The 26,348-nt window shown below is 41.8% G+C and overlaps 1 protein-coding gene across 2 annotated transcripts; it reads left to right on the forward strand.

The window, feature by feature from the left end:
• Positions 1–9: 9 nt before the first annotated feature.
• Positions 10–26,348, forward strand: LOC129493150 (cyclin-Y-like protein 1B). 2 transcript variants are annotated; one of them, XM_055298922.2, is made up of 8 exons: positions 10–637; positions 1,967–2,026; positions 4,434–4,468; positions 9,785–9,885; positions 13,059–13,094; positions 15,176–15,227; positions 15,814–15,933; positions 26,153–26,348. In XM_055298922.2, exons 1-8 carry the CDS (start codon positions 280–282, stop codon positions 26,168–26,170), a joined length of 780 nt encoding a protein of 259 aa, XP_055154897.1. In that variant the 5' UTR covers positions 10–279; the 3' UTR covers positions 26,171–26,348. The 2 variants fall into 2 exon arrangements, with proteins under 2 accessions (XP_055154897.1, XP_055154896.1); XM_055298921.2 differs by lacking the exon at positions 26,153–26,348 and adding an exon at positions 23,803–23,960.

The following is a 26,348-nucleotide window of genomic DNA, read 5'->3' on the forward strand; positions in this document are numbered from 1 at the left end:
GGAGGAGCTCCCTCTGTGCTCTCTTCCCTGCAATTACAGCTTGTTACATCTAGACCCATTCTAAATAAACCAAGCAGGTTCCCAAGGGACCCTTGCAGACAAGTCAGCTGAGGGGAGGCATCTGAGGCGAGGTGCAGGCTGCTAGTGGGGTGCAGCCCCATTGCCAGGGGCTGGCCCTGCCAGCGTACATTTGCTGGGAAGAGGTGGAGGAAGTGCTGAGCTCTGCAGACTTGGAAGCAAGGGAGGGCCAAAGCTGCTGGAGAGGAGCCGAGCTACCCCATGGGGAACACGCTGAGCTGTTGCTTGTGCACCAACGCCAGCCCCAAGCGGGGCCAGCACAGGAGGTCTGGGGAGCTGTCCTGCAGCGCTGACATCTATGAGGCAGCGTCAAGCAAAGGTGCAGGCCAAGGCAGAGAGGAGTGGAGCCGCCACAGATGGAAGACGCTGCTCCCTAATGCCAGCCCCAAGCAAAGACAGCGCAGGGTGCGGCGGGCGGAATCACTCTGCAGCTATAACATCACGGAGGTGGAGGTGGCAGTGGCACCACACCCCACTGCTGTGGAGCCTGCCCCATCGGATTTCGGAGCCCAAGAGGGCCATGACCTGCAGCACATCAGCGACCAGGAGATGCCCAAATGTAAGGAGGCGGCTGATACTATTTTCCCTCAGGCGCGCCTCTGGCCGCCACTGACCCAAGGTCCCCCCTAGAGGCATCCACAGCCTTGGGTTCCTCCCTGCTGCCCCTAGCCAGCTTTCCTAGGCCCAGGGACCAGACCAGGCAGGAGGACTGGCCTTGCTTCGTGCCTGCCTGCCCCCACCCCTCATTCTTTTTCCCTGCAGCATCTGGTGGTTTCTCTCCTCCTCCCTACCCCAGTGCCCAGTTCTGGCCCCTTTCTCATCTCCCCAGGCTGGCCAAAAACTAAGTTTTCAAAATAGAAAATGTACGCTACAGATTTCATTCCTATAGTGGAAGTGTCTTACAGCTCTTCTGTTTAAACTTTGGTTGGCCTCTTAATTTATTTAAACGTTAGAATAATTAAGCTTCATGATGAATGTGCCTTTGTAACTGGAAAGTACTATACTCTTGGAATATTCAAAAATCATGAATGAACAAAGATAGTATGTGAATGAGTTGTACCTTTATACACAAAGCATACAAGTACTTGTGAAAGTTTTTCCTTGTTCGGTGGTGTAAGGTAAGCCTCTGAGTGGTTTTACACACTAGGTAGTAGATGGGCAGTGTTGGATGAGAGCCCAAAATAGACTCTTTATATCATTCTTTAGGATTTATAACACATTTTCATGTATGTCTCATGTGTCACCTTGTCTCTACAAAAAAAAAAAAAAAAAAAAAGGTTAAAACTTAACCAGCTATGGTGGCTTGCACCTATAGTCTCAGCTGCAAGAGGATCACTTGAGCCCAGGAGTTTGAGGCTTCAGTGAGCTATGCTGGCTCCATGGCACCACTGCACCACTCCAGCCCGGGCAACAGAGTGTGACCCTGTCTCTTTACCAAATTGTTTTTTGCCTAAAACAGCTCTTTGTTTTTATATATTTGATATATGGAGCCAGTGTCTGACACTAATTGACCACAGCATCACTTGCTGCTTGAGACTTTCCCTGAAATGTGCTGAAATAGCAGCATAGAGGAGGGTGGTTCTATTTGATAAGTAGAAGGAGGAGGGCATGTATATGATTCATCTACAAGTTACATCAGTTTATTTAGGTGCAAGTTTTAAAAAGAAGTCCCAAACACAGCCTGGTTTTATTCCACGTACGTGGAGAACATCTGTGATTTTCGCATTCTTCAGCAGAATTGGGACATTATGGACTTTATTGTCTTTACATTTTATGCTAAAATCTTTTCTCGAGACTGTTAAGAGTGATTAAAATGGATTTGTAGCTTTAAAAAGAATCTTTTCTACTCATCTAAATTATTACATTTTTCCTTCTTCTTCCTCTACAGATTTTGCCTCTGACCATCCAAGGGAAAGCACACGCTTCCTGAGAAAATATCAAATGAGTGGTAAGACAATATTGTTTCTTCCTCCAAGCAAAAAACTACAAACTTTCTGTTTTGCATATTACAGAACATATTTAGAGGAACTCAGATATTAGTTAAAAATGTTTCAACTTTTCATACATTTACTTGTCTTATTTTAATGTGTGACATAATTTCCTTTAGTTGTCACTGTTCATGGAAACATGGAGACTTTGTGTTTACACAATTGGTGACATTGTTATCAATGCAATTAATTGGTCACATGATTTAATGTAGTAGTCATGGACTTGGGCCTTTTTCTTCATACGTCTTTGCCATTTTTCCCTTGCTCCAAAGAGTCCATTTTAATGATGAGTGATAGGATTTAGGCTACAGGTTGGATTTCACTTGAACAAATGAAAAGAATCCGTTGTTCTAGATTGGATCTGTGATTTTGGCCTCCTTTTTACACAGTGCTCTAACCACATGAGCCTATCACATCCATGTTCATGCTACTCAGAACTTATTCATTCAAATGTAATGGAAATGTAAATATGGCCTGTGCCGTTTTCCAGGTTAGCCTTAGTGTGTGAAACTAGTGTAAATTTTCCACATCCTGCTTGTTTAAGGATGAGAATTAAAACTGTAGGAGTTTTCTGTATTCCTGCTTATTTTTTGTAACATTCTGCTAAATCTTACTTTATTTTCAAAAAAAGCCATACACCATGTTTTTTAGTTATTTTTAACAGCAAGAGTACTATATATATATAATAACATCTGAAGTAACTATATATATATATATATATATATATATATAAAATAACATCTGAAGTAACGCAGCACAATAAAAAATGGGTTTCTCCCCTGCGTTTTCATAGTTTGTGTGGACTTTGCCTGTCTTGAGCTGGTAACTTCTGGTTAGGATTGTTGTATTTCTCAGTTTCTTCCAGAACCATGGGCATCTCACACATAGAGTGCATGGAAGTGGAAGAAAACCTACCCCATGTCCTCGTCTCTTCAGCAGTGAGAAATGTGTGTCAGTGAGACCAGTTCAACTTCAAAGGAGGAGGCATTGTGGAGAACAAATTGTGGCCCAAGTCCCTCTCATAGCTTTTATTCTTTGGACCTGTGTTAGAACAAAATGATTTTGTGTGCTGAGGATACCATGTTCAATTATGTTAGACACTCATTTTAACATCTGAGTTTAAGAGAGGCTACTTTTCAGTTGCGTAAAGACCCATTTGTTTTTTCAGTAACATATTAGTAGATGACCGATAAGTCCTTTGGGATGCTTGCAGGGATTGTAGTGCATCTAGAGATTGGCTCCTGGCCAGAAATTGGTTCTTAGAGCTGTCAGCTCTATTAGATCCTGGTAATGAAAGTAAGCTATGTGTAAATGTAGAATCAGAAAACACTACAGCCTAGGGGTTCAGATATACAATAGGTAAATTTTTTATTAGCTAAATTTCTCATCTGTCCTGTATTTTGGCATTTCTATGAAGGAATACCTGAGACTGGATAATTTATAAAGAAAAGAGGCTTTATTGACTCACGGTTCTGCAGGCTGCACAGGAAGTGTGGTGCTGCATCTGCTTCTGGCAAGGGCTTCAAGAACCTAATAATCATGGTGGAAGGTGAAGTCACCTCTCACATGGTGAGAGAAGGAGCAAGAGAGAGTGAGAGGTGCCGCCTGCTTTTAAACAAGCAGGTCAGGCCAGGTGTGGTGGCTCATGTCCATAACTCCAGCACTTTGGGAGGCTGAGGCAGGCAAATCACTTGAAGCCAGAGTCTGAGACCCGCCTTGGCCAACATAGTGAGACCCCGTCTCTACAAAAAATTTAAAAATTAGCCAGGTGTGATGGTACGTGCTTGCAGCCCCAGCTACTCCGCAGGCTTAGGTGGGAGGATCAGTTGAGCCTAGGAGGTCAAGATTACAGTGAACCATAATCACGGCACTGTACTCCAGCCCGAGCATCAGAGTGAGACCCCATCTCAGAACAACAACAACAACAACAACAAAAAGCCAAGAAGATTATGCATGAACTCAGAGCAGGAACTCACTCATTACCAGGGGGATGGTGCTAAGCCATTCATGAGGGATCTGCCCCTGTGATCCAAACGCTTCCCCAGCTCCAACACTGGGCACTACATTTCAACATGAGATTTGCAGGGCACACACTTGCCCAATTTGTTTTGCCTTTCCTTATGTACGTGGGGATTCTTTCATATTTGTGTAATAAAACATCTGTTAGGTCTAAAAGTAAAACTATATTTTTAGATTTTACTTTACGAGATTCATCATGCCAGATTATTTAAATTATAAATTCTGTTGGTAAGAATTTTTAAAAACGGAATTTTATCTCATTTTATATAGTGATAATCAGATGATCAGCAACTACTTTTATTCTATGGTATTTATACCGGAATTGATTAGTTATTTTTTCATTCTTAGTGCAAGAAGAGAGGAGGAGCTCTCACCTATATTATGTAAGTAAGCTTTTGAAAAGTTAAGAAATTGTTTGAATTAAAAGTCTATCTGTCATGATTCTTTAAATATTTAACAGGGAGCCAGTGCTGTCAGCATGATCCTTTTTTGATGGAATTTCTGAATTTCTTCTGTTTTCCTAAGTATCGGATTTATGCAGGAAAGTCTTTAGCTTACTGTGTCCATTTTTAAGGGTGTCTGACATTTAAGTTACACAATTTGGTTGTGATATAAATATCTGCCTTAAATATTTAATCTTTTGTATTCAAATAAAATTAAAAATAGCTAAGTCCACTTTCTTCAACACTTTCTGCTGACTTCCTGTCATAGCAGGTGAAAGCGTAGCTTCCTCACTCCACTGTGACCTTATTTCTCTCTGTTTCTTCCACCTGTAACACATTTTTAATTAAATCACTAATTGATATTTACATGATTATGGGTATGCACATATTATTCACTGCTGAGTCATAGAGTATTCTGACTGTGCCTCCTCTTTGTACATCCTTCATTTTTTTCTCTTAAATATTTCTGAAATCTGAACGCTTCTGTACTTCTACCAGATAACCCCCCCTTTTCCTAGCCCGTGATAGCTCATAAAGCCAAATGCGACCATTACCCCCCAGCTGGCCTCTTTGTTTTCATATCCTTCATTATTTTGTGTATGGAATTAATTTTCTGACTATGTTCCTTTGCCTCTTTTTTGACAGCTATTCTTCCCCAAGTGTTGTAACATTTGTCACATGCCTAACAGAAATAATGTTTTATCTACTAAAACATATGTTGCATGTTTTTTTCTTGGAGCAACTTTCCTTGGCCTTTGGTTTTCCTCCTCCAGGATAGATTATGTTTCCCTAGGCTGTCCTGGGCCTGTTTTCCTGGGAGCCCTCTCTGAACTCTTCTGCGCCCACTCACGTTGGATCCCTGACTCCTAGACTGTGCATTGCCCTCTGCCTTGTGTTACTCCCCAGTGGTGCTGGAGCACAGTTTCCGAGGAAAGGCTCATGGACACATATGTATAGAGATCTAGCCTCTCTCAAAACCCCTCCTTTGTTAAAGAGTATAAAATTCTAGAGTGAAAACTAAATTTCATGGCTCTGAAGACATTTCTCTATTGTGTTTTCATTATACTGTTCTTGAAACTATTGCCTTTGTGTGATGCATCATATGTAACCATTTTTTACATTTCTTGAGCTTTTTAGGATCTTCTCTATTCCTGGGATTCTGAAATTGTACAATACAGCTTCGTGGGGACCTTTTATTTTATTGCAGCCATTAAGCCTGCAGACTATCTCTTTTAGAGAATTTTCTTATTTTCTCTGTTTTATTATCTTTGTATTCTTATGATTCAGATGTTGGGCCTCTTAGACCAGTATTTCTGCATTGATCTTTAGTTTCTTCCCCTCCTATTTTCCAGTTTGTCTTTTATTCTGCTTCTTAGAGATTCTTTGACTTTCTGTGATAATCCTTCTATTGAATTTTTTTTATCTCCTTAAGTGTATTTTAAGATTTTTTTTTTTAAAGTTTTGCTCCTGAATTTTTACTGGTCCCAAGACTTCCTTTTTCCTGTTATTTTGATCTCTCATTGAAGGCTTCTCTCCGATGTGTGGTTGTCTTAGGCTTTTTCTATTTGGAAGCAGGACCTTTGTTCACTAAGGGGTCTCATTGTGGGGATTTGGAGGTCAAGCCAGCTTTTCTTTTGGGGGACATCAGTGTATTATATGAGGGTTTGAGGGTATTTTCTTTACAATGGTTCAGTTCTCTTCCAAGAAGGGTCTCCCAATGTTCTGCCTGGGCAGTGCAAGCATGGCTGCTGGCTTTCTAGAAGCAGGGTTGAGAAGGAAGGTGGAGTTTCCCTTTGTGTGTGCAATTTAATCCCATTTCCTAGGTTTCAGCCCTAGTAGCTCTGAGCCCAGAAACCCTCAGGTATAATATATCCAGAGAATGCGCATACATATTCCTTATAAGATGGGAGGGGAGGTGGCCTTGGGGCTCTAAGCACAGCTTTACAGTTGACCTTGCTGGCTTCTGTTGTATATTTCACTCTACCTTCCCAGGTACCCTGTGCTTCTGATTTTGGAGCCTGGGTTGGGTTCTTCAAAACAAAGAAGGTTGCTTGCTTCTGTCCAGGTCACTCCCTGTCAGCTCCAAAGTTGTGCTTCCATGGCGGTTGCCGCTCCTCTATCTGCTTTTCACCTTGCAGCATTGACTCAGGATCATCTGCCATCAATCCTGTCTCCTGGTCCTGTGTATAATGTTTTATTTTATGACTAATACTAATGAGATTTCAGAAGGAAGAGAAAATAAATTTCTGGTCAATCCGTCATACTTAATCCAAATTTAGAACCCATATGTAAGTGTAAATCTAAGTTTAAATTCAACATAATTATGACATTAATTCAGACAATTTCTATTTATACCTCCAATAAGCATATTACACTTTTCCACTCAGGCCTTTGTGTAAGAATTCTATTCAAACTCCATACATGCCATGTGGTCCCATTGCTGTGCAACATAGATGGAGCTGTTTTTGTTAGCGCACAAAGTGTTAGAAATTTTTAAGTCAGCTGAAAGTCATTAATTATCTAAAAAGTAGCTGAAACATGTCTTGTAAAAAAATGGGGAGAAAAAAGTGATCTTGAGAGTTGAGCATGGTAACTCACACCTGTGTCCCAGCACTTTGAGAGGCTGAGGCACGCAGATTACTTGAGGCCAGGAGTTCGAGAACAGCCTGGCCAAAATTAGCCTGGCATGATGGTGCTCACTTGTATTTCCAGCTACACAGGAGGCTGAGGCGGGAGAATTGGTTGAACTTGGGAGGCGGAGGTTGCAGTGAGCTGAGTTCAGGCCACTGCACTCCAGGGTGGGAAACAGAGCAAGACTTCCAAAAAAAAAAAAAAAAAAACCACAGACCAATATATGTTCCTTATATGAAATTTTAAATAGTACAAAATGGGGACAGCTATCACCTAAAGCTGTACCAACTAGTCTATGTTTTGGTGCATCTTTTTTCTGTTCTTTTTAGTTTCATATATGGATTTTTCCTCAGAAACAACTTTTGTTATGGCGTAGTATTATGCTGTATCACCCCTAATAGTAGTGACTTTAAGGGATACCTTCTTTGACTTTGAATGAAAGTATCTCAATGAGTCCATTTTCATTTTTCATGCTATATTTGTTTTTTGAGGCAATAATAGTATGTACATTGACAAACATACACTGTTAATGTAAAGTATATACGTTAATAGAATAGCTTAAGAGACATAAGAGTTTAGCTAGAGTTAAAACATTTCTGCCTTGAAGGAGAATTTGATCCTTCAAATAGTAATATTGTTCAAAACCATCTGGGATTTTTGTTAAGTAGTAAGTGAATTTATAGTAAAAGGCATCTGAAACAAGCCAAATGTTGTTAAGAAAGTATGGATATTTCTGATTATTGGCTACAGGCAATTTTTAAATACTCTGTACTTTTCTAAACTACCATTAGATCTTCTCTCTGTCTTTCACGTACTTGTGGGAGACCCTGATGGAAGAGTGTGATAACATGATGTAGACAAGCATATCCCAATAGGAGGAAGGAAGGCTCATCTGAGTTATTTTTTTAAAGCTACAGTAATTGATATTTTGTGGTTTTAAATAATGCTGTTGATCTCTTCAACTATTTGGTGACTAGGATTTGGTTACTGCCATTATTTTTAAGAAAGAGCATTTTTCTTTCTTTTTAGACGAAGTCTTGTTCTGTCACGCAGGCTGGAATGCGGTGGCATGAGCTCAGCTCACTGCAACCTCCACCTCCCGGGTTCTAGCAATTCTCTGCCTCAGCCTCCTGAGTAGCTGGGATTACAGGCATGCCTGCCACCACACACAGCTAATTTTTGTATTTTTAGTAGAGACGGGGTTTTACCATCTTGGCCAGGCTGGTCTTGAACTCCAGATCTCATGATCCACCCGCCTCAGCCTCCCAAAGTGCTGGGATTACCGGAGTGAGCCACCGCGCCCGGCCAGGAAGAGCATTTTTTTAAACACAGATGAGGCAGTTTCCATATTGACTGTTGCACTCCCAACAAATGAATAGATACTTTTAAAGTGTTTTAGAGATACTTTATTTTCTACAGGGCTCAAAAGGTTCACTGTCACCTCTCTGATAGCACTGCAGATAAATTTTCACCGATTTGTAACTGTAGGAAGATTTATCTTCCAAATTGTAACTGATTTAAATAACTTGTCAAGCATTTATTGAACTCCTGAATTTCTCCCACATTCTGTGCTCAGCAGCTGCGGTTAGGAGAGGAAGGGCCCTCCCTCCCCTGGAGAGGCTTACTTTCTCACCAGGGGGATGCTCTGCAGGCAGTTGCCATCATGTAACACACGGTGAATTAGACTGACGAGTACACAAAACCGGAAATGTTTTGTGGTGTGGCTGCTGGCAGAGGGATCCCAGAAGGCAGAGGAGGTGAAGCTTGCTGGGAGAAGGGGGAAAGAAATAAGATATTCCGGGCAGAGAGCAGCATGAGTGAAGCAGGACAGTGCCATGATGTGTGTGAAATAACTTACAGAATAAAATCAATCAACTTTTGAAATGAATGTAAAGTATTCTTGGAAGTTCTCATTTGAGTAATGTAATAGCAGTCTTATGTAAACATGAAGTGAAAGTTAAATTCCCGAAGTTGTTTTCATCATCTGATTTCTAGATGTGAGAGAGTCTTAAAGCAGTAGTTTTTCTATCTTCCCCCAAGGAAACAGGCCCAGAGAGACCTATGGCCCCTCACTTGTTTGGTCACTGGGCCGCCCTGGCACACAGGGTCTCTGACTCTAAAACGCTGGTTCCATCACACTGTCTCTTGAATGAGTACACTTAGGATTAGTAACTTTGTGAATGTAGTATTAGGTCTTTACTTACTGCAATAAAAATGCCTCTTGTGCCAATATTATTTAATGTATGACATTTTGTTGTAGTTAGTGAATAACAAATAGAAAATCTCAGCTGCTTTTTACTGCATAATAAAAAACCATGAAATGTTATTTTAAACTTTTCCCATTATTTATAAAGGGAGTTCATAATAGAGGCTTGCCAGGTTTGATGATTGGTATCATAGCAAGGGCAGCATTTTATAACCCATTCCTCAAACATCATCTGCGGAAGTTAAGCGCCTCCAATGAGTTTCCCATAGAGCTGCTCACGATACCACACTCAGGCAGGTCACGGGGCATAAGAAATACCTTAATGCTTTATTGTTTGACATTTTGACTAAGGAAAAAAGCCCATACTTCTGTAGGTTCAGCCTATTGTGACATTTTTCTCTATCTTCCTTCTCCTTCAGATACCTCCATGGCTTCTTGCTAGAAACTACAGCTCACGTTCGACCATATTGCTAGATAACAGCACAGTCAGCCAGCCTGATCTTAGACACACACTAGAAAAGTGAGTACAACGAGGCTGCCAAGGGCTGAGTGACAGACCCCCGTATGCTAAAAGCATCCCGGCCATCCTCTGTCATTTCAGCCATTTGGTTGCCCTTTTCAGCAAGCCGTTTCAGAAATTGATGTCAATTATATATGGATTTCTGGGACCTAAATATGAATTTTCTGTTTCTCTTTTAACTTTAGATGCTGTGTGGTAGAAGGAAAAGCCAGATAGCAAATAAGCAATCCCAGAAAAAGCACATGCATTCATGTTATGATAGTGTTGAACCTAATGGGAAGGAGAGGTGCTTTTTATTGGGTGTTTCTGGGAAAAATTATTAGTTCTTTATGGGCTACAGGCCTAAGATGATGGGTACTACTTTGGAAACTACTCTTGGATGAAGGAACAGCTTGTCCTCCAGTGGTACCGTAGTGTATCTGCATTGAAATTTTCCCATCATGCATGAGCACTTCATAGGCCACAATCATAGATGCCTTTTCAAAACACCCTTGAATGATGGGTTCAAGTGTATTTAAAAAGTCACAACAAAGCCCAGTTCCATTGGAGGTGTCCAGGGAATATTATTAACATCTCCTTAGATTATGAGTGTTGATTTTTGGGAAAACGGTTTGAGAACTACTACCTTAGCCTGTTAATGTCCTTATCCCTAACTTAACTTTCCAGTCTATAAACATGACTAGCTTACAGGCTTTATTTTGTTTCTAATGTACTAGCTTTTTAAGCTAATTTGTCAGTAATTTCCACTTTAATTAAAATTGGGGGGTGGGGGGAGGGGGGAGGGATAGCTAATTTGTCAGTAATTTCCACTTTAATTAAAATTGGGGGTGGGGGGAGGGATGCTAAATGACGAGTTAATGGGTGCAGCACACCAACATGGCACATGGATACATAGGTAACAAACCTGCACATTGTGCACGTGTACCCTGAAACTTAAAGTACAATAATAAAAACAATGGTAAATTTATGATCATAATAATGTTACTTTCCTCTCTCATGTATAACAATTATTGAGATCAAATTCTGTTTCAGCAGGAACTGGACTCCACCTATGTCTAAAGCCCTGAGGTTTGGCCTCTATGGAGTCATCACCTAATGTTTGTATTCAGCCCTAAGTAAAAAGCCACTCCGTTTTGGCTAGAGTCCCTGGTTTCTTCTGATTTCAAAAGATTCTGATGTTTCAGTATGCAATTCAAAAGTAGTTTTTAAGCTTCACCTTGCTTAAACAAGTAGAGATTCTGCTTTTTCTTCCAGCATAGTCTAATTCTTATAAGTTTTTTTTAAATAGGATTTTTTTTCCTTTTTAGAGATGGGGTTTTCCTGTGTTGGCCAGGCTGGTTTCAAACTCCTGGGCTCAAGCAATCCACCCAGCTCCGCCTCCCAAAGTGCTATGATTACAGGCAGGAGCTACCACGCCCGGCCTAGAAGTTTGTTTTTGAAGTACAGTTAGTTTTAATTTGCTCTCAAATCTTAGAAGAGATCATTTGGTATATTTATTTTTGATGAAATGAAGGTTTATTGAGCAAATTAATACAGCAAATTGGCTTTTTGGAAAGATTTTGAAAAATGTTTTTCATGGTTAGTAGTCCATTGTTCTCAAAGGGATGAGTGAGCCATATTAGAATCACATATACATGTTTCTTCAAAATATATGTCTGCAAACACATGCATCTTCCCAGCTCCACATTCCCTCCATCTCTGGGCACTCACAAGCCTTTTAGAAAAATGTTTAAGTACGTGAGGCATCATTATATGGATAAAAGCATCCCAGATGATTCTGAACTTAACCCTAACTCAGTCATTCCCAAACTTTGCTGCACATTGGAATCACCTGGGGAACTTTGCCAACAACCCTGATGCCCAAATCATACCCAGTGCAAATTAAATCAGAATGTCTCCAGCTGGCAGTAAGGCTGTTTTTAAAGCTCCTTGGGTGATCCAGTGTGCAGCAAACATGGGGGCCACTGCTTCCTTTGCGTGGAGGATTGATGGTTCTCACGTATAAATTACACATTTTCCCTGTCATTTGCTCTCCTTTCTACCCATAGAGCCTTTCGTCTGTGCAAGTCATTTCTACGTATGTGTGCATATGCTTAAATTTAAACCGTACCATAGTGTTTCGTGAACACCTGCAGTTCACAAAAGCACTATGTGGAGACTTTGGGCATTAAATCAGTTTGAAGCCTTGTTTCTCTTATTTGTAAAATGGGTGGTTCATGGAGTGTCATGTAAGGTTCAGTGGTCTTTTCAGCATGTAACTTCAAATTCTGTGATTTTGAAATCAATTTGGAGATGAAACTGTTTGAGGCACTATGGAAATATCCATCTTAGATACTAATAATGTTCTAAGGCCTACTTTTTACAACTCAAATTTGCCTTCTCAAATTATTCTGAGCCTCATTTTAAATGCTGAGGGCAAATGGAAGCACAGAACTTATCCAAGAGAAGCCCCTGTTTGCTGCCACACAACATCTGAGGATGACTTAGGACCACAGTAACATACATCTGAAGAGCTGTATTTGTTCACTAATATTTTGTTTAAACGAATGTGGAAATACCTGTCATGAACATTGTATGATGCAGTGTTACACTGTGTGTTTAGTGCTGCTTATATCAGGATAGCTAAAAGTGTCATTAATTTTGTGTGCATTATGTTTACTAATTTTCTGCTAATAATTATGCATAGGTGATTTTAAATTACTTTATTTGGTATAAAGCACATTCATTATGTGCTTTTATGGAAATAATGACAAATGGGTGAGTAGGTGATGGTGAACTAAATCAGCTGAAATGCAGGGCTTAGCCACTTATAAAGCAAAACATTACTATATGGCCTAAATAGAAGCATATGTACACATAGATGTAAGTGACTTGCACAGGATGAAAGGTTCTATGGATAGAAGAGCAAATGACAGGGAAAATATGTAATTATTTATATATACTAACCATCAGCAGAAACGTCTTCTAACAGCATATTGCCTAGCATTTTGGTTCTCCTATTTTCACTATAAAGCCAGAGAGCTAAAACAAAAAAAAAGTGCTCATACAGTACTGTTTCGAACAAGATGATTTCAGGGCCACTGAGAGGGTTCCCTCCTCCCCCTTTTAAAAACATATCTTCAGGCCAAACAAATGATAAAATCAGTTCTTACAAATATATTTTTCCTCCACAGTGTGACTTTGGCAATATATTACAGCATAAAGCACAGGTGAGCTCTTTGAAAACCTGCCTTGTTACTCTAGCTCATCACTTTGTATAATAGGACACACGCTGTTAGGTCATAACTATAGACATAAGCTGTAGAGTGCTTATTTTACAGTATTAAAGTGAATCATTTGTGGGTTTTTGTAAGACTCTTTTACCTCTTAAATTATTGAGGGTCTCAAAGTGTATTTTTTAATGTCTTGTTTGCAATTTATTGTAAAGAAGAAAGAAAAAGATGAACTAGCCTCATGCAAATATATAGTAGAAAAAATGTGTATTTTTAAAGCTTTCAGGTAATTGTGGGTATTCTTTAGCCACACCAAAACTTCACAAGTGCTGATTTATTAAAGTAGTTATAATGGGATTGTACATATCAATGAATTCGTTCCACTAATACTCACTGATCTTTCTTGTACAATAAATGGATCTTTCCCCTTGCCAGCTTTTATAATATTATGCATTGGCTATTTGGAAAATATTAATTCATGTTCATCTCTAGTGTCAAAAACTCACTTTCATTAGTATCACCATGATTATAAAAATGTCTTCAAATATTGAGATGCTGTCAAGCTCACAGTAGTAGATATGAGTTTTCCAAGTCCTGATTTTAGCTTGAAAGCGTTAGCTTTATTATACACAACAAATACTTGTTATTTTCCTTGAAATGACAGACTCACTTGACTTCTTTTTGAGAATGATAGTCAGTCATACTTTCAGATAGAAATGGTGTTCTGTGAAAAATTGGCTTGTTCAGCTCACAATTAAATCACAAGTGCTTTTCTTTAACACGACCATACTTCAGTATGCAGAAGTGCTTTATGTGAACTTCCTAGTTAGAATACTAAAAAGAGATTTCAGGATTTAATAACACCATGAATTTTTACTGTTTCATCAAGGACATTCTTAAGTGAAGCTGGCTACTTTAACAAAAACTGCAAGGGACAGTGAAGAGTGGAATGAATACTAGTATAATTTGGTACTACAGCCTTTATTCATACTGAGAAACCAGCAGTTTTACCCACTTTTGCTTTTATGCAATCATTAAAAGTGTTGAACAGTGAGAAAGCAAGCAATGTCTTAATACTTTTAGAAAGTAATAAATTATTCTTATGTTTCATTTTCAATCAGTTTGTCAGGTTGAATTAGTATTCTTATAAGAACATTTAGGGCCATAGGTGGTGGTTGACATCTGTAATCCCAGCACTTGGGGAGGCCAAGGTGGGAGAATTACTTGGGACCAGGAGTTTGAGACTAGCCTGAGTAATGTGGCAAGACCCCATCTATACCAAAAAAGAATTAAAAATTAGCTGAGCATGGTGGTGTGCACATTTCATCCCAGCTACTTGGGAGGCTGAGGCAGGAGGATCGCTTGAGCCCAGGAGTCAAGCCTGCAGTGAGCCATGTTTGTACCACTGTGCTCCATCCTGGGTGAAAGAAAAAAACCCTGTCTCAAAAAAAAAAAAAAAAAACTTGTGACATCACGGGCCTTCTAGGGAATCTCAGGGGTCCACAAACCACATTTGAAGAACCACTGGTTTCCTAAATGAGCACACAGTGTGTTAGTTTTTTAAAGTCCATTAAAGACTGGCCTCTTTTAAAATAAAAAGGCAATTAAGTTTGTAACTCAAACTACTTAAATATGATAGATGTATATTACAGGAAGATTGGGGAAATCTGAATCTCATTCACATTTATTAAAAGTTCTAAAAACTTTTTTGGCAACCACCACTGCTTCATAAATTGTTCTTGTGTTCCAGCATGAGGTCAGAGGAGTGAAAATAGATATAATTTATTACCATTGATTGTTAGTGTGGGGTCAATATTTAAAGACAAGTCTGGCTCATCAATGTAGAAAAGACTTCACAGTTCAGGACATTATGTGCTGAAGGAAAAAGAGGTCAAGAAACCCTCTGAAGGCCAGGATCCAGGAGAAAAATTTGCAAAAACTGTTTTGGTGAACAAATTTTAGCAAAGCAAACAAGGTGTATCTCCCTCCACCCTCCATGCCCTACTCCCAGCAGGTACTTTACTGAGATGTTAACAATTCCCCAATTAATTTCGTAAATGCACGTTCTTATTTTATAGATCTGCAAATAGATCTCTGCCTATTTTGGAAGAGCCAATACATCCACTTTCAGTAAGTGTCACTTTCTTTGAGGTTCTATTTTTGTCTCATAGAGTTGTATTTAGTTGATGCTGAAGTCAAAATCACCCACCTTTAAGTCTTCCCTCTGTTGTGTCTAATCATCTTATATAAGGAGTGTTGTCCAGTGGGCATGCTGGAGTAAGAGCTGACTTGCAGCTCGGTTTAATTAGTGCACTCAGGGGAGTAAATATACCATCCAAATAACAAAATGTGTCATTTAAAAAAATAATTTTCTGTAGCACCAAACAATATAAATATTTGTAAATAGTCCTGACAAATATGCACAATCTCTGTGAATAGAACTAGAAAACAATTTAAATTTAAATCAGTTTAAATGCTATAAAAAGTTAAAAACTTCCTTCTTCACATATGATAGCCACAGGGCTACCATAGGGCCTATGTTTGCAGAAAACCAAAAATATTTTAAGGTCCTGCTGTTTATATTTTTAAAATTAAAAGACATCCCATCAGAATTGTTGTAAGGGACACGTGGGCACAAATGTGAACATTGCCATCTTAAGAGTTCTTAAAAAGTTTTCTTGAGTAGATATTTATGTTGCCTTTTTCCTTCTTTCAGGAAGAGAAGGCTCCAGGGAAATCCTTCGAGCATGATCCCAAATGCAACTGTATTTTCAGATATTTCCGTACTCTTTTTCAACTCATGAGACTAACAGCTCCATGTGCAATCGTAGCTTTGGTAAGATATTTCTTATCTATAAAGCATCTTTAACAACTGGTCTCCTACACAGGGTATGGCCGTGTTTCTAACTAAAAGTAGATTCCTGGAATTATCATCAGATCTTTTAAGAGAAACCTGTGCAAGCAAAGTAAATACACATATTTGAATTTAATCTTCATTATGGTTTAAAATGATGCCATTGCTTTTCTTATCACAGAATAATTGCTATTAAAGGCAGCAGGAGAGATTTCTGGTTTCTCCTTCAACAGATTCCAATGTAGATCTCAGCTGAGTCCCAGGCCATATTCCCTGGGCACTTCTGATGCATGCTGTGACTGGGAGCTGCTGCTCTGAATGCTTTGTTGTTCCTGCTGACCTCTTGTGCCTGCTCCATAATTTGCCAGGAATGTGGTACCAGTAAGACTTGGACACAGGCTTTGCTAGATAGCCTGCTAAGCGGCAGCTGTGTCCTTACCACTACATCATTCTCAAAGAATCACTGTGGTGAGACTCATTCTGAATAGCAAGTCCTCTTCAGATGGCTGGGATTGGTTTACCCCTCCCTACACTGACCTGTAGAGGAATGTCAACCACACAGCCAGGAGAGAAAAGATACTTAGAGCAGTACCCTCTCCTTTAGCATCTGGCTAGAGCTTAGAAGAGAAGGCTTTTGCTGGGCACCTGCATAGAAACCCTTCTGTGGGCACTGGATGAGACGCAGGCCTCTTCATAGAGCTGCAGGCCGTTTAGAATGCTCAGCACCTGCTGGCAGGAAGCAGGAGTGGAACTTCCAGCTGGAGAGAGAGAGAGAGCTGATGCTGGGGGGAAAGCTGGATTGGAAGAAGGTGGTGTTCACTATAGACAGGCTAAATTTGGTGTTCCTGTAAGATAGCAGAGTGGCTGTGTGCAGTCAATATTTGGATCATTGGGACTGCAGCATGAATCTGAACTAGAAATAAGGAATGAAGACTAAGAGCACCTGCTCAAGGCTGGGCACAGTGGCTCACACCTGGAATCCCAGCACTTTGGGAGGCTGAGACAGGCGGATCACCCGAGGTCAGGAGTTCGAGAGCAGCCTGACCAACATGGGGAAACCCTGTCTACTAAAAAACACAAAAAATTAGCTGGGTGTGGTGGTGGGCACCTGTAATCCCAGCTATTCAGGAGGCTGAGGCAGGAGAATCGCTTGAACCCAGGAGACGGAGGTTGCAGTAAGCCGAGATCGCGCCCCTGCTCTCCAGCCTGGGCAATGAGAGCGAAACTCTGTCTCAAAGAAAAAAGAGTAGCTCCTCAAATGCAGAGAAAGTGTTTAGAATGAAAGTGGAGAAGCCGGGCACGGTGGAGCACACCTATAGTCCCATCTACTCAGGAGGCCGAGGCAGGAGAATCCCTTGAGATCAGGAGTTTCTGTCCGGCCTGCGCAGCATAGCAAGTCCCCATCTCTACAAAGGAAAAGAAAAGGAGGACAGAAGATAGCTCTGTAAGGACTACCAGCATGTAAGGGACAAGCCTCCAGTAAAGTGGCTAGAGTGGGAGGAGGAAGAGCAGGAGAGGATAATAAAAGAAGAACAAAGGATGGGAAAGGCTGTGGTCACTGTGCTAAATGTTGCAAGAAGTTGTCTGTTCCATAAACACCCCCTGGATGCCGACCCCGTCCCACTCTTCTAAGTGCTGGGGAAGAGAAGAGGACAGGTTGAACACAGTCCTTGTCTTTATGAGCTTATGTTGTAATGAGGAAAGCATTTTTTTAGGTTATGGAAAATAGCAAAACGATAAAGCAGGATAAAGACAGAGTGACGGGAGGGGCTCACTATTTCAGAAAGGATGATCAGTAAGAGCCTCTCTAGAGAGGTCACATTTGAACAGTGACCTGACTATAAAGCGAGGACGATAAGGAGTGCTGGCATGACAGGCAGTGGGATGAGTGCAAGGACTGAGACAGGAACACATTTCATGTGTGTTCAAGGAACAAACAGCAGGGCCCCGTGTGGTGAGAGGAATGAAGGAAAGAACAGAAGAGATGAGGCCGCACAGGCAGTGCCACAGCTCACAGAGCCCTTTGGCTTGCAGGCCATAAGAAGGAGTTCAACCAGTTTGATGGGGGCACTCATGGTAGATCTTGAGCAGGGAAGTGCAGTGTTCTTAATTTAAGAGGTTATGGCGACTGCTTTGGGGAAAGCAGACCACAGCTGGGAGGAAGGTTAGGGCAGAGAAGAGGACCAAGAAGCAACTAGGGTGATATAGGTGAGCCATTACCCATGGTGGCTCAGAATCTGAAGCAGGCAGCCTACCCGTGAAGGCAAGCATAGAGGGATTGCACACAGATTGGAACAGGGTAACTCACACGTAAGTATTAGTCCCCAGGAGCTAGGCCAATGGCCATTCCCTGGACAAGATTAAGGCCAGCTTGGGGAGTGGAGCCTTAGGGTGAAGGGCTCTGGTTTGTAGGCGTCAAGACTCCGAGGACCTTGGCAAGAGGAGTCTCAGGCAAGTGATGGGGGTGGGTGAGGTGGGTTAATGAGAGATGGGAGGTGAGGAGCTGGCAACAGGGCCTGATGCTGTAAGCAAATAAGAGGATGCACCTGGGGAGCTGTGGGGAGCAGGATGGGAACAGGAAACACATTTGTATTGGGGGAAATCTCTGGCAGAGAGGGAGAAAGTCTTCAAGAAGAGGTGATTTGGAGAACAGTATTCTACAAATGTGGGATGGGATCCACCATGCTGACAGAAGAGTTGGTGTTAAAAAAAGGAGATTCCTCACTGACCCAGGAGGGCAAGTGGTATCAGTGAGTGTCAGCAGCTCCAGCTTACCAGTAAAGGTGACAGGAAGTTGAGGGCTCACCAATGCTGTTCAAGTGCTCTCTAATGAATGCTGTGGAGTTGAACCCTGGGAGGGAGGGTCATTCCTAGGATACTTGATAGTGCAGAGTTAGGGGGAAAGGGAGCAGAATCTCTCATAAGAAGATACCACGTTCCACAGCCATTTGATTTTGAAAACACAGTTGAGTTTGGAGGACATTGCCAGATCTGAGCCGCCGATCTATCACCTTCGGACAATAAACGAACTCTCTTAAAATGAACTGTTCTCCTTTGGTCTTGATACAAAGACTTCAAGTAGCATAGAGACATACTCTTCTGCAGAGCACCCTCTGGGGTGGCAACGCCTCACAGCTCACCTCTGTAACCTTCACTCAGCTGGTCCCTCACCCAGTTCTTTACAGGATAGAGATTGGAAAGATAGAAAATGCTTTCTGAGATTGTCTCACAAACTGCTTGGCAGGTTGAGAGGAACCCCAGGGATACAGAGGCCTACAGCTGTCTGTACCTAAAAACCAACCGAACTGACTGAATGCAGATACTGTAGGACAAGAAACGAGTTTTCATGAAGTGATTGTGGAGACATGGAAAATAGGGGCTGTGAGCAGGACCCTCCTTTCACACACATGCGTTCCTTAACACAGCACTGAATATGGAGATTATTTCTGAGCCACAGAGACCTGCACTTGTCATGCTGTCGGCATGGCAGGCATTGGGAAGTGCTCTTGACCCGCAGTTCCTCAGCTGGTGTCCCAAGAGTGGGTTAGTTATTGTGAAAAGGAGAAGACAGCAGTGTTCTCAGTATCACTTGGGCGTTACGTTTTCAAGCATGGCACACCTGTAAAATTCCTACCTGCCAGCCAGGTGTGACGCTGCACACGGACGGCACTGGAGTGTTTCCTGAACAACCTTAATCTGCACTGGGCCTGAGTTTGTGCTGCCTTTCATGAGTGTGAAGGTGCTAATGGTGCCTCTCTTCATGCCCACAGGGATGTCCAGTCATCCCTGTGACCGAAATTGGGCTGGAAATGTCTATGGGCAGAGTAGCCTGCAGAGGTATCTCAATATGACTGTGATTTGGCCTCTTGCTTTGAGCAAAGTCTCTGCAGAGCATAAGAATAAAAGGCACTTACTTTCTGGTCAAAACCGGAAGAAATCTTTCATTCTTAAATGTTCGTATCACCACACTTAAACTGAACTGAAATCAAAGAGCAGTGCTCTATTTTGCAGGTGTACATTGAACGACTTCTAACTAATGGCTAACATCGATCTTTGTCCTACTAATTGGAAAAAGATTGTCCTTGGAGCCATGCTTCTTGCCTCCAAGGTTTGGAGAAATGGTGGTCTGTGGAGTGTGGATGACAGCCAGAATCCCAAGGACATTGCAGTTGAGAACATGTGAGTTTGTAAGGCTTTGGCGAACAGTGTAACCAATTTCCATACCTCATTTGCTCTCCAAGTTAACATTGTAAAAAATATCTTTATAGGTTTCATTGTGCAGATAAAGGAAATAGGCATAAGACAACAGACTTCTCTCTATCCAGCTTTAGTGTAACAGTTTATATTTTCCGGCATTCATGGGTAGGTCTTGATGTGTTATTGTTGTAATAACCTCCTGGATAAACTGAAAAGTATTTTTCTGATTGTTTTTTGGCAACCCTCTTTCAAGTGTCCTATGAGAATGGCACAGTACAATAAATATCTTTATAGGTTTTTAGAAGCTATCTGCCAGTTTCGGTCCCTTTTTAAAGGGCGAACATCTGGCCTTTGAAATAATTGGCCACACTGTTAAGGTCTTAAGGACTCTGGACTGTGGAGAAGTTTTAGCTTCAACCTAAGTCCTCCATTGTGTAGTTGCTTTTGCTGGTCCTTTCCTCCCCCTTTTATCTGAAGATCTTTTTTTATAGGAACCTTGAGATATGAAGTTAAATAGCCATAGATTCCTGTGCCCTGGCCCCTCCCCACTGGGAGTGTTGCGTGTGTTTGGAAATCAGCCTGATGAGTTAGAACCTCCAACGTTCACCTGTGGTGTGAAAAGCATTTCTGGGGCATCTCCCCATGCCCACCACACTCACAAGGCTCCATGGGTACTCAGACATCCGCGGCAGCACTCTGGGGTCTGGAGTTGCCCATGACAGTGCAAGGAGCCTTGCAGAGGCATAGGGTTCCTCCCAGATGCACCAACACCACACAGCTTCACCAGGACTCCCTTCCAGTCCGGCCTCATGACTGCTGTGAAGGGATGGGCCCTGGAGCTGGCAGGCAGGGTGAGCAGGGAGGTGTTTCCAGCAGAGCCTTCCTGGGTGCCCGCTGGACAGTGAGGACAGCTGTGCAGGCTGCATCTGTGCAAGACAAGGGAGCAGCTCTTGTTCACATTGAGCAGCAGCAGCCCATCAAGATCATTCCAGGCAGTGGCACAAGTTAGTTTTGTGACCTTTGTCCATGACTCCAGATAATACTATCATTCTGAATCACCTCAGTGTATGTCTGCAATTGAAGATACAGTGTCTATTGTAGATATACCTCAGTGTATATCTACATTTAAAAATGACCCCTTTGCGGCTGAGCTCAGTGGCTCATGCCTGTTATCCCAGCACTTCAGGAGGCTGAGGCGAGTGGATCGCTTGAGCTCAGGAGTTGAAGACCTGCTGAGTAACACAGCGAACCCCGTCGGTACAAATTTTTTTTAAAAAGTTATCTGGGCATGGTGGCAGGCAACTGTAGTAATCCAAGCTACCTGGGAGTCTGAGGTGGGAGAATTGCCCGAGCCTGGGAAGTTGAGGCTGTAGTGAACTGTGATCACATCACTGCACACCAGCCCTGGGTGATGGAGCCAGACCCTGTCTCGAAAACAAAAACAAAAATCTATTTTTGCCACCACTTTGCTAACAGTATAAACCAAGAGATCGTGGTGGTATTTCTGGTAGCCATTTTAGCAAAGAGTGTGACCGCAAATGAATTTGAAACTAACGGAAGTGCTTTGGACGTTGCAAACACTAAAGTGGCCTTGATCATAGTCATCCATTTGAAAACTGGTCCCTTGAAGGAAGCAAGGTTTGTGACTGCCTGACTTCTTCTTGCCTGCTGCCTAGCCAGAGCTGATTTATTAAGACAGGGGAATTGCAATAGAGAAAGAGTTTAGTTCATGCAGAGGCAGCTGTACGGGAGACCAGTTTTACTGTTACTCAAATTAGCCTCTCCAAAAACTCTGGGATGGTTTTTAAAGAATAATTTGGTGAGTGGGGGTCAGAAAGTAGGGAGTGCTGTTGGTCACATCAGAGATGGAATCAGAGAGCGTTGAAGCTGTCCACCTGCACTGAGTTGGCTTCTGGGTGGGGGCCACAAAACCAGATGAGCCAAGTTTGTTGATTGGAGTGGTGCCACCTGATCCCAGTACAGGGCCTGCAAAATATCTCAAGCACTGATCTTAGGTTTTACAATAGTGATATTATTCCCAGGAGCAATATGGGGGAGGTTCAGACTCTTGCAGACTTCAGCTGCATGACTCCTAAACCATAATTTCTAATCTTGTGGCTAATTTGTTAGTCCTGGAAAGGCAGTCCAGTCCCCAGGCAGGAAGCAGGTTTCTTCTGGGAAAGGGCTGCTACCGTCTTTGTTTCAAAGTTAAACCATAAACTAAGTTCATCCCAAAGTTAGTTTGGCCTCTGCCTAGGAATCAACAGGGACAGCTTGGAGGTTAGAAGTTAATTCAATAATTCAAGTTATATATATATATATGTATATAAATTCAAATATATATATATAAATTCAAATATATATATATATAAATTCAAATATATATATATTTAAATTTCTATAGACCTACCGACATGTGAACAGAAAATTGATTTTGGAAGTAGGTTCAGCTGGGTTTTAAGTTCAGCAAATTAGATCACCACATCTTGGCTCCTGGTCTAACTGTCCCCCTTACAGGAGAACATCAAGCATTTGTTGACTTAGCCACTGGGTAAAATATTAAAAACTTTCAATAAAATATTAAAAACTTTCAAACCAAGAAACCAAATGTATTGTTCAGATACTGCTCATTTTTAAGCAATTAACTCATTACAGAGGTTACTCTGAAAACAGCCAGATTTACTCTGTGTACCTATTAATTTAGCCTTGGTGAGGGCGGCTGGATGAGCATGTGGCAGAGGACAGCTCCCAGCCCTTTCATCTCCCACTGTATTCAACTCCCCCAAATCCCATTCTGGCCAGGGGTGACAGATGCTGAGCACTTCAGGGTTGCATTCCCAACTCAGGAGCAAGACTGCGTGTATAAGGCCAGGGCCCTACTGGAAATCACATCATAAAATGGGTTTAGTCTAGCCAAAATGTCTCTCCTTGATTTTTCTGCCTTTCAAACTTTAAAGAATATCCTTGCCCTGTCATAGTGGCAGTTTCAACTCTTCATAACACTAAGGTGAGCAGAAACTTGCAGTATGCCCCCTTGACATAGCCTTGCGGGCTGGAGCAGAGGGAAGGGGATTCTTTTTGCCATGGAATACAGCTTGCTTGTAAGTATTTATTTGGGATGAATCCTTCTTGTAGCCTTAGAGTTTTTCCTCCTCTGAGATAATACGGTGGCTCTCCATGGGTCCATCTGTTGCCGTGGTGATGCGCCCAGTCCTCCTGTTGGTGCTTCTCTACTTCAGTTAGCCCCTTCCTGTTATCGTCCTGGTAAAAATGCCTGGAGGTCCTTCAGAGCTAATAAATGGCACCCATCATTCCCGTCATGTGATTGCTATTGCGGGGCTTGTGAGTGAGAATGGAGATTGAGTTGTGCAGTTGCCCTAAGGGAACTCTGAAGAATGAGCCCCGGGTCCACAGCAGGAGTGCAGAAGAGGCTTCCACCTTTCCCTCATCCCAAACTTGGGGTGCTGGGATGCAGAAGAGACCCCAAGCAGCTGTGTCTTGTTTGGACATTAGTGTAGGAACCCGACCAGGCAGCCTTTATTTGTTTCAAAACAGAATTTAGAGCATCCTAGTAGCTCAGAATGGTATTTTTAAAGATAACCCACTTGACTAGAATTGTCCTATGTTGGTTTTATTGTGTTTCTCCTCCCCTAGGGGCAAGATGGAGAAGTGTTTCTTAGAGCTACTTGAGTTTAATATTCATGTATCTGCCAGTGTCTATGCAAAATATTACTTCGATCTGCGTGCCTTGGCACATGGCCATGACCTGTATTTTCTATTTGCTTCTCTTCACAAAGATAAAGCACAGAAACTGGAGGTAAGGATGTGAAGTCACTTAGTGGAATTTTCCATCGGCCACAAAAGCCAACATCTGTTACAAAATCATATTAAATAGTGATTAGGAAAATGAAAGCCTTAAAATTAACAGACGAAAGAGCTTATTTCTTTGGCATCATATTTCTTATCTGTTAAAGTTTATAGAAGGATCCATATTCTTTATTAATTAATTAATTAATTAATTTTTTGTTTTTTGAGACAGAGTTTAGCTCTTGTTGCCCAGGCTGGAGTGCAATGGTGCGATCTTGGCTCATGGCAACCCCCGCCTCCTGGGTTCAAGCAATTCTCCTTCCTCAGCCTCCTGAGTAGCTGGGATTACAGGCACGTACCACCACACCCAGCTAATTTTGTATTTTTAGTAGAGATGGGGTTTCTCCATGTTGGTCAGGCTGGTCTTGAACTCCCGACCTCAGGAGATCCACCCTCCTCGGCCTCCCAAAGTGCTGGGATTATAAGTGTGAGCCACAGCCAATGATCCTCCATATACTTTTTTTTTTTCTGAGATGGAGTTTCACTCTTGTTGCCCAGGCTGGAGTGCAATGGCACGATCTTGGCCCACCACAACCTCTGCCTCCCGGGTTCAAGCAATTCTTCTGCCTCAACCTCCCGAGTAGCTGGGATTACAGGCATGGGCCACCATGCCCGGCTAATTTTTTATTTTTAGTAGAGACGGGGTTTCGCCATATTGGTCAGGCTGGTCTCGAACTCCTGACCTCAGGTGATCCTCCCACCTTGGCCTCCCAAAGTGCTGGACTTACAGGCATGAGCCACCGCACCAGCCAGTGATCCATATTCTTAAAAAATAATTGATATTCTTTCTGCTATGACCATAATTCAGAATATTTTTAATTACATTTAATCTGATTTTAATGGGTTTTGTTTTTAACCTCTATCCATTCAGACAACAATACGTGAATAAATGCAATTGTATTCCTGATTATATCTATATACACAATGCACTTACCACTCTTGACTGTCTTTTACTTACACAGTTTGGAAATTTATGTCATTGTCTACTGTATATAACACAGTGCAGTCCCATGAGTTTATTAGACAAAGCAGTAGTGGCTGAGAAACTTGTACTTAGACTGCATAAGGTGCCAGTGTTTCAAGTACTGTCTGTAGGAAGGACATGGGTTTTTAATGAAAATGGTAACTTTCATGGGGCAACGTAAGATTTCTGGCTTATGACCCTTGGTGGGTATACAGGAAAATTACAACTGAAATAGACACATATAAAATTGGCACTTTTTCTGGTATCTTCGTGGTACTTTAGAATAATACGTTTTTCTACCACAATGTGCAAGTAAAGTAGCACCTTATGCTGCTTCAGTCATTAGACTTCTTGGATGTTCCAAAATAGCCCAGCACACACCTGTCTCATTAAAATTTGCTTTGAGTACGTAGTAACTAATAAAGATAGGGTAGAATTTGAATCGCTGAGTAAATTGATTTTCTGGCACAAGTGCATGTTTATTATGTTGAAGGAACAGGTGCACAGGTAACAGATGATATTGTTGTTAGGATCTTATCACAATACTCTTGAAATCTTTGGGAGTCCTATTTTATTTTTTATGTAACTGTATCATTAAGCGATGAGCCCAATTTTACAATAACTTAATAAAGTAAGTTCCTCTTGGCTCTGGCAATCTATTCATAGCCCTTAAAGGAGAACACCTTAGTGAATGGGCAGGGAGTAGCATCCTCAGAACCTGGCCCTGTAAACCTCAGCCAAAGCAGCTGCAAAGGAACCATCTAAAGGAATCTGTATGTGTGGCTTGTCATCAGCGATGCCTTTTAAAAAATGCTGGAGCCCGGCCGGGTGCGGTGGCTCACACCTGTAATTCCAGCACTTTGGGAGGCCAAGGCGGGTGGGTCAGGAGGTCAGGAGATTGAGACCATCCTGGCTAACACAGTGAAACCCCATCTCTACTAAAAATACGAAAAATCAGCTGGGCGCAGTGGCGGGCGCCTGTAGTCCTAACTACTCGGGAGGCTGAGGCAGGAGAATGGCGTGAACCCGGGAGTCGGAGCTTGCAGTGAGTGGAGATCGCGCCACTGCCTCCAGCCTGGCAACAGAGCGAGACTCCGTCTCAAAAAAAAAAAAAAAATAAGTTGGAGCCCTTTTTTAAATTATACCTGTTTTCTCTTTGATTTACTTTCCTAGGCTGTCACGGCCGTGTGAATACAAAGACTTGCATCGAGATGCCGCTGCAATGAAAAGGGCTGTCAGCATGAACTTCATTGGTATTCGGTGCTCTAATGCCATCTTATCTTAAAGAGAGAAATTAGCCTTAAAAGACCCTGAGCTTCTCAACTGTAAAGAGTAGAAAATATCACTTCTGCTGAAAGAAACAACAAAA

The sequence above is a fragment of the Symphalangus syndactylus genome, chromosome 11 (genome assembly GCF_028878055.3).
Source record: "Symphalangus syndactylus isolate Jambi chromosome 11, NHGRI_mSymSyn1-v2.1_pri, whole genome shotgun sequence".
In the NCBI taxonomy this organism is placed as follows: domain Eukaryota; kingdom Metazoa; phylum Chordata; class Mammalia; order Primates; family Hylobatidae; genus Symphalangus; species Symphalangus syndactylus.